Genomic DNA, 15449 nt, shown 5'->3' with positions numbered 1-15449 from the left:
GGGAACACCATGAAGTTTTTCTCAGCACTAATGGGACAGATTGTCAGTTATTGGGCTGATAGAAAATTGCCAAAATTTGAAAAGCGTTTCTGTATATTAGAGGTGATTCAGAAGTGTTACTTCTTTTCCGTGCTATAAAGGATAATGCGTCCAAATAAATACAGAGTAGTATTTTTCTGTGTTGTACTTTTAATTTGTGGAGATGAATAAATTCACACCATACATATTAACAAAGAAATAGGGAATGAGCAATTTAATTTTCTGAACAGGCTATTAGGCATATGCATTTAGTGCCAATTATTTCCTCCTACACAGGAATATATCAAGGTAAAATGCTTTGCTGCTAGTTCTGGACAAGAATGTGCTCACAGGAACATTTCCTCACATGTAGTTATGGATGCATTTGGTGTAACAGCTGTTAACACTGGCTATGTCTCATTCTGTGGGTCAATAATTTATCCAGTGGTTTCTTACTTGTCTAAAAAGGACACAAAAGAGACTGCCATGCTGACACCACTGTTACTGTCCCAAGTAGCTGTCACAGTGCACAGGTGTTACAGCGTGGAGTTGACAGGCTCTTGCTGACATGCTGCTGTAATGTGGCTGCTATCATATGATTAGAATCATAGAATCATATATTTCACTAGAATCATATATTTCCCCCAGATAAAATGCAGATAATGTCACAACCTTGTTTAGCTCAGTTTGCAGAGTGCTCACTGGGCTGTTAGGTTTGCATCTGATCTGGGGTCAGGAGGACTTCAAAGTAATGTCCAGGCAATGTTGTAGACCTTTCTTCCTGAACTCTGAAATGCACACCTGTGTTCTCCGTGCTCTGGACTCTCTGAGCAGTGCTGAAAGCCATGAAATAACTTTGTAAAGATGAAAAATATTCAGAAGGGCAACCTCCCACGTGATGATGCACAAAGCTATTACAAATGTCCTACACCTGGTCTTGGAATGATGTCAGAAAACTAACTTCAATTAAGAATTTGAAAACAAGTGTACGCATTTTGAGAAGTTTCAAGATTTGCCTGTAATTTGTATTCCTCAAACATCTGTAATAGAGAACTTTGAGTCAAAAAAGATTATTTGTATAGACCTTCATTTCCATATAATCACAAGTTTTAGTTCTTATAGGACCTCATAGCCCTTCTCTCTTCCTGATCTGCTCACAAATTCTCTTCTTACTACATGCTCAGACTGAAATGTTCAAATTGTGCTTCTTATGGAAGGTTCACTTCTTTTTCAGAGCCATTTCTAATAACATTTCCTTTCTTTGACTCTTGTGGAAATTTTTTTGAATTCCACTCTTGTGTAGACCATCTGGTATGATCCCTGCAGTTTATTTCTGTTGAGCTTTGTATTGAGCACAGTTCGTTGTCTGACCAAAACATTCTGCTTGTTGTATTTGACACACCTTCCATGAAGTGTCCATTCTTAATTTGAAATGAAGATATAGAGAGATGAAAAAGGTATTTGCAGTCCTTTCATATTTTTATAAACTTTGACTTGGTTCTAATTTGTGTCTAGCTCTTTTTGCCAGCTATTAGTATCATAAAATAATAATAAAGGTGTAATTCAGTTTCTTTTCTATCTAATTTTGATAAGCTAAACATGGATTTCCAAGTCTCACTTTATGTTTCTGTATTTTCTCTGTCATTCAAAGCAATGTAGAAAGAAATGCTTTGGCTTTGTGGGTATATACCTTTTTAGTGTTATACAGAGAGCAAAGCTTGCCTTTTTGCAATTACATTACATATGCTGCTGTTTGTATCCTTGGCTAAGTTTGCCTTGGTATTGCACGGGGAGCTTGTGGTCAGTCTGTGCCCACTTTGACATTCCAAAGTTAGCAATTCTAGAATTCTGTGTACTTGCTTAACTTTTATGGAGTTTGCATTTCACAGACTCAAAATCAAAGCATGAGAACTTTGCCATGTGCATCTGAAAATAGATATAAATGCTTTAAAAAGCTGCATTAAAATTAAAAAATGGGTTTGTTTTTCATAGTTCTGCCTAAGAAACTCTAATAGGTCACAGATGTTATTATTAATTCAGTGATTTTTTAAATTCAACTGTGTATAAATATTGAAAACAATAAGGCCTTTTTCCAAGTTCAATATAACAGTGGCAAAGTTTATGACTTGATTCATTTGTAAATGTTGTAGCTTGACTATTCCAAAACACTTTGGTTTTCTAAGACTTCCTTGCAAACAGGTGAATTCTGCAGAAAGGGAACAGTAAAAGGTCATTAGATGTGGCTGTCACCTGCAAACCAAAAATCTGTAGGAACCTCACAGCATACTGGTTAAAAATAAGGGAACTGGCGTGGCAAGTACTTTCTGAGACTTTCCCAGGTCTGCATTAACTAGTTGTCCTTATGCCTCAGGAACTTTTACATCAAGCACTGCAGATCTGCATTGCTGCCATTCTTTTCAGTGGGTAAGGCTTACAACTAGAGAGGGTATGTTTTCAGCGTGTTTTCTGGACCAGCCAGGTTACTTTCATCATTCTTTTCAGTTACAAGAATAGCTTTTTATCAACACTGATAAAATTCTTAGCTACTATTATGGCTGAGTTATTAAAATTGGAAGCACTATTCTGTCAGCTTGGTTATGATTACAAGACTTTGCAGTATTCCTCCTCCTTGTTTAGGACTCCAGGGAGGATGCTTGCTTGATAGCAATTTGTACCTTCTTCTCTAGTCTTACAGAGACTTTCAGGTAACACCCAGTGGGAAATAACTTTTGAGAGCCTGGCCATCTACAGATAAGTGTCTTCAAATTCATGGCATTTCCGAGACATCATTAATCCTGATGTTTTTATGTTAATAATTAAGAGACAAGTAAAGGATAATTAATGTATCCCTATGGAAATAAAAGGACACCAAAAAATGTTTGCTGACTGTACCAGATAATAAATAACTGTGCCTTGAGGAGAATATATGAGCACCACATATGTCAGCAAATTACAGAGTAGGTAGAATGACTCTGACAGTTGCTCGGCTCTCTGAGTAGCATTTGACTCTGAGGACATGGAAACTGGATCTGATATTACACATTGACATGGTTCAGGAATCAGTTAGGCTTGAAGCAGATCACTCTGTATCAAAAACATCTCCTAGAGACCCAAGATTTTGTCTCTATGCTTTCAAAGACTATAGGAGTTGGGGGGGATGTCACAAACAAAAACAGATTTATTCAGCCAACCTGCCTGAAAATGTTCTGTGTAATTAAGACCTACACTGTCTTCATTAGATTAGCCTTGTCTTTGGAAATTAGAAATCTAGAAAAGCACCATATTCTATTCACTTACATGTACAGTGTTGTAGCAGAACGCTGCATCAGAATGAAGTAATCTGTCCCCTCAATCTTCAGTACTTGGGAACTCTGCCTCTGTTGCTGTTTGATTGTACAGGTCACCAATACCACGATTTCAGGTCTCTGGTTTTGGTACTAACTTGCCTTTCTGCTTCTGTATTTTTCAGTGCTTAGTGCTTGATCACCGAAAGCATGTCCTGAGCCTTTAATTTCATTCAGAGATACATTCCTCGTGTACTGATGTACATCAGCGTAAATGATTCTGCTTAAGCACTAGTAGTTGCATTCTGTGAGAATAATGATGCTCACTACTGACTTTAATAGCCAGCTTTCCCTCTTAACGTGTCTGCTGCAGCATAGGGATGATCTATGAGGCGATTTACCTTAGATATAAGAATAGATTTTTAAGAACGTAAGAAGTCTGTGGAAAAAATTTATTGTACTTCCTGTTTTCCTTTCTGATTCTAGTTGAAAAAAAGAGAAATCAGTGATCTGAAATAGTCTTCTACTTCCACTGTGCCGGGAGCATGCACTTGCCTTGTGCTGCTACATGTATGAAAACAAAAATAATTGGAGAAGTTTTCATGGCTGTCTGACCTAAAACTCTAATGTTGACCTTCTGTATTGACAGACCTTCTGTGTAGGTGTGGAGGAACTTGAAGATCACAAATAAATCAGCTATCATATTGTGAGCTTTCCAGAAGCAGCAGGTGCACAGCAACGATCACTTGGTTAATATGGAGGACTCTTTAAGGGATAAGGGAAAAGGCATAGGTTGAAATATGTTAAAATGCCAACAGTATAGACAACTATCAGGAACTGAGGGATTTGTGAAATTCAGTGGCAATAATAACACAAATATAAAATAAGAAAGATACCAAACTGCATCAAAAATAGTATATTTAGCTAAAAAGCTGTGCTTTTATTTGTATAAATGGTTTCATTCATTTATATAAATGATAACTCAGCATTTATTTGTATAAATGATGATACCTTTGTTTTTCTGCTTGACTGTTTAATGGTGAAGTATAACAGAGATATATAAAAGTAATTGGTGTTTATTTCCAGCTTTATGTAGAGCTTAATTGAGGTAATGAATGTGTAGTTCAGCTAACAGAAATCAGGAGATTGACTTCCTAGTCAAGAAATGTCTCTGGTAAAGGATACTGACCCCATGGAAATTGAGAGATGCAGTAGAAACATGGTCTCCCTCTGAGAATAGTGTATATAAGCAGAATTCAAAGAAAAGCATGTAATTAATGGAGGGAGAAATTTACAGTACTGTCATGTGGTTGTACAAAACCAACTCCCCCAAAATAGCCTCCTATTCTCTCCCTTAGACGGTTCCTTTTATAAGTCTCTTGTGGAAGGCTTGGCAAAGGGAAGAGGAAGCTGAGCAGCTATCAATGTCTTGTTACACAGAGATCAAAATGGTTATTTCCAGCTGTCTGCTCAGCTTTGAGTGAGTTTGCATTCTAGCCGAAAAAGAGAAAATGTTAACAAAATGTCCTTGCTGCATTATTTTATTTGATAACCAAACCTAAATTTCATTTTAAATCCTATGGTCTAATATTAACCTAGTTTTGCATATAAGCTTTTCAGAAGGAATACAGCTGATCTAAAATTCCTCTTGCTGTGTGCTTGTTAGTATTTCTGTTAATCTGCATCATGCCAAATAGGAAGAAATGACGGGATTTTACCTGACCTTGTGTGTTGCTTTATTAGCACAACAGACTTCCTTACAGGGGAAAGAAGGCGATGGTGGACTTCGTGTCTTATATGGCTGTCAAGTTGGGGGAAGTTTTAATCATTGTCCATTGGTGTAGTGGCACAAAATGAAGATCATTTTATGTTAATGAAAACTAACAATTAGTTAATAGTCTGGAGGGACAGAAGTTGGTTACTATTTCTCCGAGCCTTTCTAGCTTATCCATCTTTTCCTTTTGACTTGTAGGTTTAATAAATAAATGTTGTTATCCAGTAAAAGAGCTCCTAGGAGCTAGGAATAACCAAAGAGGTAAAAAGCTTTTGCAGTTGAAAGGTGTATTAGTGTATTCTGTAGCCACTTCTTGTTTCCTGGAATTACGTTTTGTTTGTTTTTACATTACTTATAACTTTGCCTTGTACCTGTAATCCAAATTCTAAATATCTGGAGAGAGTCCTATGAAAAAACTTCCTATAAAATTGTGAGGGTAAAATGCCAGAACTCCTCTAGTTCAGAACAGTTCTTGTAACTTCACCAGCACATACACCTGGAAACATATGCTGCATTAAAAAGATGGAAGTTGGTCATGGTTCAGCTGAGACATTTAAGTAAGGGCTCCCGAGTGTAGATTTGGTCAAGGTATTAGAATGATTGAACAGTGTTGCCTGTTGTATAAAGGTAATAATTTTGCCTTTTGGTCCTAAATAAGATTGAAGATCTCATAATTATTGGCAATTATGAATCCTGTCTCCCAGCAGCATCTCACAAAACACCCAGGTATGCAAGTACTCAGGGAGAAGTCCTGTCTGTGGCAAAATATACTAGCAGTGCTCAGTTTTTAATTCCCATTGTGTCAAAGGTGAACATTTTCCATTTCCTTAAATATACAGGGTATTACAAGCACAGAAATTAACATCAAACCTAGACAGGACAAAGTTGAGACAGATAGGGAAAGGAAGAATTTTAAAGTGTTTCCTGTGTTTTAGAGAGCTAAGTCAGTTCACAGCCTTCAAGCCTTTTTGAATTCTGCTGTGAAATTGAATACCCATGTAACTCAAGGAACAAAAACTGTTCTCGTGCTGCAGTTGACCACATATTGGTCCATGTTGGGCATATCGTTGTTCATGAGGAGTTCTTAATGTAGAATTCTCACATTTCTCCTCTCAGCCTTGTAGCCAACACTTTCAGCTAAGAACTCTTTCCTGCTTTATTGGAAGGAGGACAATGACGTAAAAATTAATAGTTTTACTTTTTACCATGCTTAACTGCTCAAAGTCTAAGCTGAAGGATGGCACAGAACACTGATGGAGTAAGAGCCTTGATTTTGTACTTAAAACTACTTTATACAGCCTGCCAAATACTGGATTTATGTCTGGTTATTTGTAAACATCTCAGACTGTATCTCTGTGCAGGTCATTTGTATCCCCATAAGGGGAAGGACAGCATGAATCACGCATTCCTGCTGAAAGCTCACGTGCCTGTTAATTGGTTTGTTACCAAGTCACAGTACAGTCTCGTGTGAAATGCTGGTTGAGAATCATGGGCTAAAAGAGATGCTGTTGCTCCCACCTCACAGCTGATACTTCCCATTTGTGGGACAGCTGCTGTTCCAAGAACACCTCTGCATACCATGGTATGGGATATTTGGGATTATGAGAGTCACAAAGTAGTGACTCTGCAGTAGTTTTTGAAATGATCAGGATGCCATTGAAAACAGGATTTGTCTGCCAGCAAGGCAGTTCACAGCCTTCAACCCTGTTTTGTAGGCAGGGAGGCTTAGTTTGATTATTGTTGTTGTTATTTTTTTTAATAGGGGGTTGGTTCAGTGGGAGCTTTGCATTAGTGTTAGTAATACTGGGATTGTGATTTTTTTTTCAACTTCATGAGTAAATTATATACACAATAATAGTAAAATGTTTAAGAAATGTTAGCAAAAATGTTACATTTTTGGTACCATTTCTCCAGTCGTCGTCATCTTGTTTTCTAAATGCTATTGCATTTACATGTGATTTTTCATTAACTACAACAAAAAACTGGCATTGAATGTAAAGTAGATGGGCAAATACTGTATTTGATTAGAATGGTTATAAATCCCAGAAGGTGTGTTCACTTCAGTTTTACTGCCATTTTGCTAAAATACTAATTTTGCTTTCTTATATTTGTTATTTTGAAAAACGATGCTCTCTCTTCCACATAGCTTAGTTCAGCATCGTCTTTTTGTGCTTCTACAGACCTCATTTTTATTTTTGTAAATACAACATCTAATTTTTTTCAAGTCACTTTCTCTCTGAGCTGTGTAGCATTTTGGCTTCTTTTTTATTGTTTTGTGAAAGTTTCACATTCATTCTTACTGGATGTTTTTATTGCTTTTGCTTCTTAGATATAGGCACTAGCAGTTCTTGAACTGTCAACACAGGCTGCATCACAATTTGTTTAACTATCTCTAACCTCTCCCTTCCCCTTCCGCATCCTTTTTCTTACATGTTTTTGGTCCTGATAGGGACTTAGACTGCGTTTCCTGCCCTTTTTAAAATTTCCTTTGCTGAAGTCCTGCATGTGTGTTGTTGCAGGTTGGCCTTCACTGTGGTCCTTCCTATTTAGATCTTTCCTTCTCAGATTGCATCCTTTCTGGCATGTTGTTTATCATTATACCAAGAATTGCTGGTGACCTTTCAAATGTTCTTTTTAACATATTGGAGTAGGAGGATATTTGAAAGCTGTGGGTGTGGCTTTGTAATTGCATGCTTGCTATTCCTACTAATTAATGATGAGTGTCCTCTCCTTCTCTGATGACTGTTTTTAAGAATTGAAAGAAAACGAATTTATTAACTGTTGCAATGCCACTAAGTGATGCCATTTTAGCAAAAATAAAAAAGCAAAAAAAAACCAAAAAACAAAGCCTGAGTAACAGCACATCACTCAGGTCTTGCCACCTGAATGTTATCACCTGAAAAACATAAAATCTAGTAACAGTGCAACTAGTGTAGGCTGCTGAATGGGTGCCTGATCTTTGTTAGTAAAGCCTGTCAGGTGTGATCTGACAAAGCATGTGCTTAACTCGGAGCAAGCAAGGATTACTCATGTAAAGCATTAAGAGGTCTCTGTCCTCACAGCACAACGGAGCTGAAGACTTGACTGGAGAAACACTACGTAAAAAAAAAAGAAATAAATAATGGACACTTTTTCTCCATTCATGATTTCTGGGCCAGTTCTAATTGTGGAAAAAGAAGGGTGAATAAAGATGTCTAAGCACTGTGAACACTATCACAAAGCCTGAGTGATGCTAGTTCTATTATCTTTATGAAGGAGAGTTCTAAAAAATCAGTAGGTGATATTGTTGAGCCAATGAAATGCAAAACTCCAAGGTTCCTAGTGCTTTTCTTTCAGATTTCAGTTTTCAAGCTGATCAGATTATTGAAATGCAGAGTGAGATGGAAATAAATGTACTAACAGAAAGAAATCAGGACTTTGTCAGGAGGTCACTCAAACTTTTCCAAGAGAGCTTTGAAATTAAAAACAAGCAAAAAACCTCACCAACCCGTTGTTTAGTTGGATTGTTTTGTCAAAAATCTGTGCAAAAGGTAATGTTTAAAATCCTACTTAATTAAATTTCTAAGTTGTCTGTACACAATTCACTCTCTTCCACAGAGGTTTTATTAGTTTGTTCAGTGATTTAGACAAAAATCTATTTTTGAATGTGAAATTTTTAATAACAGTAAAGAATGTAAAAGGATGTGACACAACTGAGAGACAGTCACTACAGTCTGAGTGTGGTCAGTGCGCTAGAGAAAAGCATAAGGTCAGATCAGCCCCTGAAAATGGAAATGCTGAAGCATTGCAAAAAATACAAGCAAACATACAGCAGTGGATGGATGCAGAAGGCTGCAGGTTCTGTAGAGGTAAATAATAAAAACAAAACAAGAACACATTTAAAAAAAAAAAAAAACTGGAAATAAGATATAAGAAAAATAAAATAGAAAAAAAGGTTCACATCTTTGCCCATTTGCTGTGTACTTTCAAGGTGTTTATCAACTGCATTTTTGTTTGGGGAGGTGCAGCTGTAAAATGTTTTATCCAAGGAAACCTCTCTTTCCTTGCTGATGCTTTAAGTGGGAATGATTTCTCTGTTGAAGTTGATGTTTTACGTGCACAGGAAGATGTTTCCAGGTTCCAAGCCTGGTGACGTACAGACATGAGCAGAATGTCTTTTTGCTGTTTGGCAGGCAAAAACTGGGACCTGACAGCTGCTTTGAGTGACTATGAGCAGCTCCGGCAGGTGCACACCGCCAACCTGCCGCAGGTGTTTAACGAGGGCAAGCACTGCAAGCAGCCAGAGCCAGAGCAGCCCCCTCAGGTGACAAAGGCTGAGCGGCCCTGCCTGCAGAGGCAGGATGACATTGCTCAAGGTAAGAGCTCTTCTTGGGGGCTTCTGTGGGCAAGCAGCTTTCTAGCTTGTCTGCTGGTGAGTTATGCTTGTCTGCGGGGAGCTGGAAGTCATCGTCCTTCAGGCTGTGAGCTGTGTTACTGTGATGGGCTTTGCAGTACTGCTACTGGACCCTGTGTTCCACATTTCATTTGTCATGAACTTTTCCTCAGCTCTGCAAATTACGTTTTTAATGAGCAATTCAAGTACAAAAATGCATTGTTCCTAAGCAGTCCTGTGGTATGCATAAAGGGAGTTAATAAGAGGGTGTCAAAGACCACTACTGTATGTAGTTTTCTGTGCTTCATGAGACCAAAAAAGGTTAATAATAATAATAAATTTTTAAAGTGGCATTTCAACCTTTGCATTCTTTTTCATAGTATGTGAGTAGTGTGTATGAAATCTATGAATTTCAGTTCTAAAATCTTGTTCTTTTATGGTTTTCCAGAAGAAAGAACAGCCCTACTCAAGCCTCACCAAATAGAAATTTAAACCTTAAGAAGAAAAATGAGTCAGCTACCTCTAGCAGTTGATTTCCAGTACAGCATGATAAGCATTAGAATTTACTTTCTTGCATGCAGTTCTTTTATAGGTTTTATTGCAGACCCCTATTTTGCTCAGACTGTTGGAATGCATTTCTTTTTCATACTAATTTATCAAGGAACTGTAGTTTGCACTAAAGTAAATCTAAAGGCCTGACAGCTTCTCATGTAGGGACGTAATAGCACTACCTTGGTGATTTCAGTAGGGCTTTCTATGCAGTCATTAAAGGAAGAGAAAGTCTTCCCTTTTTCTCCCAGCTCTTGCCTTCTATTAAACAGGAAATGGCATCAGTTATCACAAGTATCAGCAAAGCTTTATTTTAAATAGAAAACTTCCACCAGTAGAAAAGGAGCTGCAGTGCTTCTTATGACTCCTAAAAGTGTGAGTTAATACAGATAAAGGGAGGAAGAGTAGCTCGCTGTAGTCGATAAAGCTGTTTGCTTCCGTCCTCATTAGGATCTAGCTCACTCTAAAAATCCATATTATTAAACTGTCAAGTCTTACACAGAAATGTCTGTTTGATATTTTTGTCTGTAGTAGGCAGTGTGGTGTAATTTTGGTTTAAACATCTGGACTGACAGTAAATTTGCTACCACCTTGATGCGTAACTGAAGTCCTTCATGATCTTTGAGCCATCTCTGACTAAAGCTCCGAAACTGGAGTGAGGAGGATGTTCTGGGAGGAGCAGTGAAGGGAAAGGAGGGTCTTGTGATGGACCAGTTTAGGTTAATCTCCACTGTTAAGGATGGATAGAGTGAGTACAAGTTGTTGGCAGACCTGAAGTCATTCTCTTTGAAGCACAGAAAGGCAACAGGACTATGGTTCTAAGGAGTGCCACTCCTCAGGTGCAGAAAGAAACTTTATGCTCAATGTTAAACTTCTGAGAGAGAAGACCAGTAGCATTTGATGAACATAAATCCCAAGCGGGTACAAAATACTCATTTCAGTTTTAAAAGATATAAACAGGAGTACAGGCCAGAAACTAAACAGAGGGAAACTATCTCTGGGCATCTGAGGAAATGCTCTAGCAGTGGTTTCTGCATCACTGTGAAATGATACCCCAGAACAACTGGGTGGAGTTTTTGCGTGATGAAGGAAATGTGCTGGCGTAAGGACAGCACATGGACTCAATGAACAGAAACGTTTCAGTCCCTGCAGAGAACACAGAGTAATATAAATATCCTTTAATTAGGCTACTTCATGTTGTTGGCCAAAACACGTAGCAAAAGAAGGAAAAGGCCTGCATCTTGCAGTTTATAAGCCACTTTTATTGTAACTTTTAAATAAACTTCTTAATCCAAAAGTTAAACTGCTTCCACGGAATTAGAGCTGTTCCATGGAAGCTTTACAGTACAAAAGGAAAAGGCAACTATTCCTCCTTAATGAATTGTCATCAGTTTATGCTTATCAGCTAACAGAAGCAGATGTTAGCTGAAGGCATTACCCCACGCACAACAAAAAAAGTTGTTGCTCTCAGGTACCAATTTAATGTTTTGCAAAATATGATGCTTTCACTTGATTGCAGAATTGGAAATACTCTTTTTCGCAGATGAATATTCTACACATTACAGTTAATCTTGTTGTTTTATAAAATAAGAATTAAATTACCGATTCAAATCAAACCATAATCTTGTTCACCCCCACTTGTTGTAGTAGGCAGTTTGTCAGACAAAAACCGAGCAATGCTACAATTTGTCTATTTAAAAAATGAAATTGCTTTCTGAAGTTTAACTAATTCCCTTTAAAATTGCTATCTGAAACCTTTTACTTGTTGTAATAGTTCTAATCCCTTTGTATTACTAAACCGTACAGTGTGTCTGTAGTTTGTTACAAGTTTTGTAGTTTTCCCGTGTTCAAAAATATTTCTGTCAGTTTTAACTGAATGATTTGTGGTTTAAACACTTTCAGAGTGTTAATGTAGTACACGAGTTTTTCTGTTACCCATTTGCTGGTACCAGAACTGAGGACATGCAGTAAACTAAAATTACACAGTAGTAGTATTTTGTCCCTTTAACATTACAATGCTTATTTTGCTTTATCAACCCATTATTGGCTGTTCCATATATGGCATATGTCAGCAAAGAAGTTCAGTAAATCACAAGACATTAGATCAGTTGTTTTAGATAAAATATCATTCTTTTATACTAGACTTGCTATTTTCATTGCTCTTTTTGAACTGTGTATTGTTCCTTGGATCAGGATTTAAAAAAAAAAAAACACAAACCGCATGCCTAAAAACTGAGTTTGTCTTAAGTTCAGCATAATGATGGAAAATTTGTGTTCAGGTAGACTGTCCTGAGATTAAAACAGCATGGCACTTGATATGAAGTGATTGTAGGGTGCTGTATTTTACATTCACAAGTCAATCAGTTAATGCTTTGAACTCTCAAATTATCGTCCATCTGCCAGTAAATGTTTCTTCTGATACATCTTTGGAAACATAAAAAAACAAAAAAACTTTCCAGCTTTTTTTTAGTAGAAGTGGTCATCTTTCATGTCCTTACTGTTTGTCTATTTTGCTAGAAGAGTAAAGTTCATCTATGACTTGCCACAGGGATTTGTAATAATAACTAAGTAATCCTTTGCCATAGTGAAATAACCCCAAAAAAGAAACAAACAGGAAGCAGAATACATTCCTAAGTGAGATGAATAGGCATTCACCAGACTTTCGGTGCTGAATGGTTTTCAGTGTAGTCTCACAGGCTATATCATCTTTCTGGTTTCTTTACAGAGAAGCGGCTTTCCAGAGGCATTTCTCACGCCAGCTCAGCCATAGTCTCTCTTGCTCGATCACATGTAGCAAACGAGTGTGGCAATGAACAGTTCCCTTTGGAGATGCCTATCTACACATTCCAGCTACCAGACCTTAGTGTGTACAGTGAAGATTTCAGAAGCTTCATTGAACGTGACTTAATTGAGCAGGCTACAATGGTTGCTTTGGAGCAAGCAGGTGGGTAAGGACTTCATATGTCAGCAGCTGGGCAGTCTGACATTTGCTTTGATGTTCTTAATGATGCCTCATTTCTGGAGTTTGTGCATTCCGCATGGGAAAATAAATGTCAGAGACTAAAAGAAATCAGTCTGCTCTGCAAAATGACAAGTTTCCAGATCCTCTATTTCTCTTAAAGCTTTATAAAGAAAACTGTTAAATCAGCTTAATAAAACAAAGATGGTGTGGGAGGAAGGAAAGGAGGGACTGATAGGGAGGTCGGGCAATAGAAAAAGGCGAGTGGTCAAGGGGGCTGGTGCTTCTAGTGCTCATGAGGAAATTACATTGCAGTGACTAACGAAGGAAACATCTTCAAGTTCTATTGTAGCTTGAGAAACATTTTTCAATATACATCTTATATATTATTGGTCCTGTAAGAAGGAACTGAAGATCGTGAAAGTAGTATTTCATTATTGCCATGAAAAAAGTGAAATTCTGATTTTAATTCAGATTTATTAGTAGTGTAAAGTTTTAAGTCATTTTGAAAGATTTAAAGAAAATGTATTTAAAATTAATATTATCTGTGCCCCAGGAAATAGAAAATTTATTTACGAACCATGGAATGAATACATCTATATAGTGAACGTTTAGTGTATTCACTGAAATATGGACTCTGTTTTCAAAATGGTGTAACTAAATGCATCTAAGCTTTGACACACTCTGGTCAAATCTGTCGTTATCTCAACCCTTCGTGCCCCACGTTGGGCGCCAAAAAGGACTGTTGTGGTTTAACCCGGCCGGCAGCTAAACACCACACAGCCGTTCGCTCACCCTCCCCCCTCCCTCTCTGGGATGGGAAAGTGAAGCCTTTGAGTTGAGATAAAGACAGTTTATTAAGACAGGAAAATAATAATAACAATAATAATAACGATAATAGTATTACTAGTAATAATGTATACAATTTGTACAATAATGTGTAATTTAGGGACTGGATGATACAGGGACAGATGCATTGGTCCAAAAAATCTCATGTGGACAGGTGCGGTAGGACTGAGATCCCGGGAGGAGTAGCTTGCATGCTAGGAGATGGGAGGATGGACAAACTTGACAAATACAGAACAAAAGGAGATAGAAAGGAGAGGGTTAGGTTTTTGGTCTGCAGCCAGTAGTCAGTGCTGGTTTTTGTCTCAGAACATCAGACTCTGAAATGCAGCTGTCCAGGATTTGCTTCATAAGCAGATCAGGCATTTAATGTAGAAAAGACAGGTAAGGAAGTGGAGAGCAGCAGTCTTACCTCCTAATCTTGTGTCCGAAACCACTGCAACAGGTGAAAAGCAGGAACATTTATAAGAGTACACCACTGAAAACTACTGAGAATTTCCTGCCTCTGGGCATTCCTCTCAAATCTCTCTGACAATTAGAATGAATTATTAATTTCTTCACATTACTTTAATTGGGGCAGTACTATGATTCACACTGGAGAAGTCCTTCTGTTGACTATTTATAAAATATTATGAAAGTGGGAAAAATCAGCAACTGTTTTGCTCCTGACACTGGTTAGTGCACTGAGTGAAGCCTGTGAGTCCCCCCATTATTATTTGTTTTGTGAAGGTGGCTTCTTCCAAGAGCATCTGGAAAGCTGAAGAGGAGGCTGTTTTGACCGTTGTGCTTGCAGTTTTGATCACAGGTATTCTTGTAACCTCTGTGGACATAATTTACTTGTGTGAGCATTTCATTCAAGTAAATTAGAACTTCTGGGAAACAGTTGTTCAGTTCAAGTTAGTTAAACAGAAACTGAATATTAAAAAAAAAATTAAGACTACATGTAAACAACTGACTTGTTGTCTTTATTTAAGACATGCAAATATTTTTTCCTTTTATTTCATGCCTATTATAGACATACTGTCTGAAATGAAGAACATGAATTAATAAGACATTCAGCATGAGACATTTTGTCTCCTACCAACAGAGGGCCCAGTTTGACTATGCTTTGGTCATTTACATCAAAATATTCGTGGATAAGGTGCATTCCCAGCAAAGGGCCAAAATCTATTAAAAAAAAAAAAAAAAAAGAAAAAAAAGAGATGAAGATGAAGAAAACAGGACTTGAAGCTCTTGAAGCTTTAATAGCTAAGGCTGGAGATACTGTTAAAGGAAAAGAGATGTGTGTGCTTTTGTTCTGGTTTAAGGGCATGAATTTCAATAGGAGGAAAAAAAAGCTGATTAGGCAAGAGAAGGAGGAGCTTTGTTAGGAACACAGAGTAGCTTACTATTCACAAAACATAGCAAAAGTACTATTAATAGACTAGCACATTTTGTCTGAAGTGCCCAAATGAGCTGGGTGTCTATTTAAAAAAAAAAAAAGGTTTTAAATTCTCCTTTCAGATGCCCAGGCACTTGCTGCCATTGTATCTATATGTAAAAGGATGTTCAGGTTACTTCCTACCTGTACAGAAACTGAGCAAAACTCCTGTTCTGCTCAGTAATGCTGTGTCAGATTAGCAAGGAAAGATCCAGTAAAGGCAGAAT

The 15449-nt window shown here is 37.5% G+C and overlaps 1 protein-coding gene across 8 annotated transcripts in view; it reads left to right on the top strand.

Annotated features, from left to right (window-relative positions):
* OTUD7A (OTU deubiquitinase 7A) overlaps positions 1–15449 on the top strand; it is a 121510-nt gene that overhangs the window by 81786 nt on the left and 24275 nt on the right. For all 8 annotated transcript variants that reach the window (XM_040570484.1, XM_040570487.1, XM_040570488.1 and 5 more), the window contains 2 exons: positions 9249–9431; positions 12723–12941. In XM_040570484.1, the coding sequence (XP_040426418.1) occupies positions 9249–9431; positions 12723–12941 (402 nt within the window). The remainder of the gene's footprint in view (positions 1–9248; positions 9432–12722; positions 12942–15449) is intronic.

Source organism: Cygnus olor, chromosome 11 (genome assembly GCF_009769625.2).
Source record: "Cygnus olor isolate bCygOlo1 chromosome 11, bCygOlo1.pri.v2, whole genome shotgun sequence".
NCBI lineage: Eukaryota > Metazoa > Chordata > Aves > Anseriformes > Anatidae > Cygnus > Cygnus olor.
Note: the sequence above shows the minus strand (reverse complement) of the source record. Positions and strands in the feature narration are given on the sequence as shown.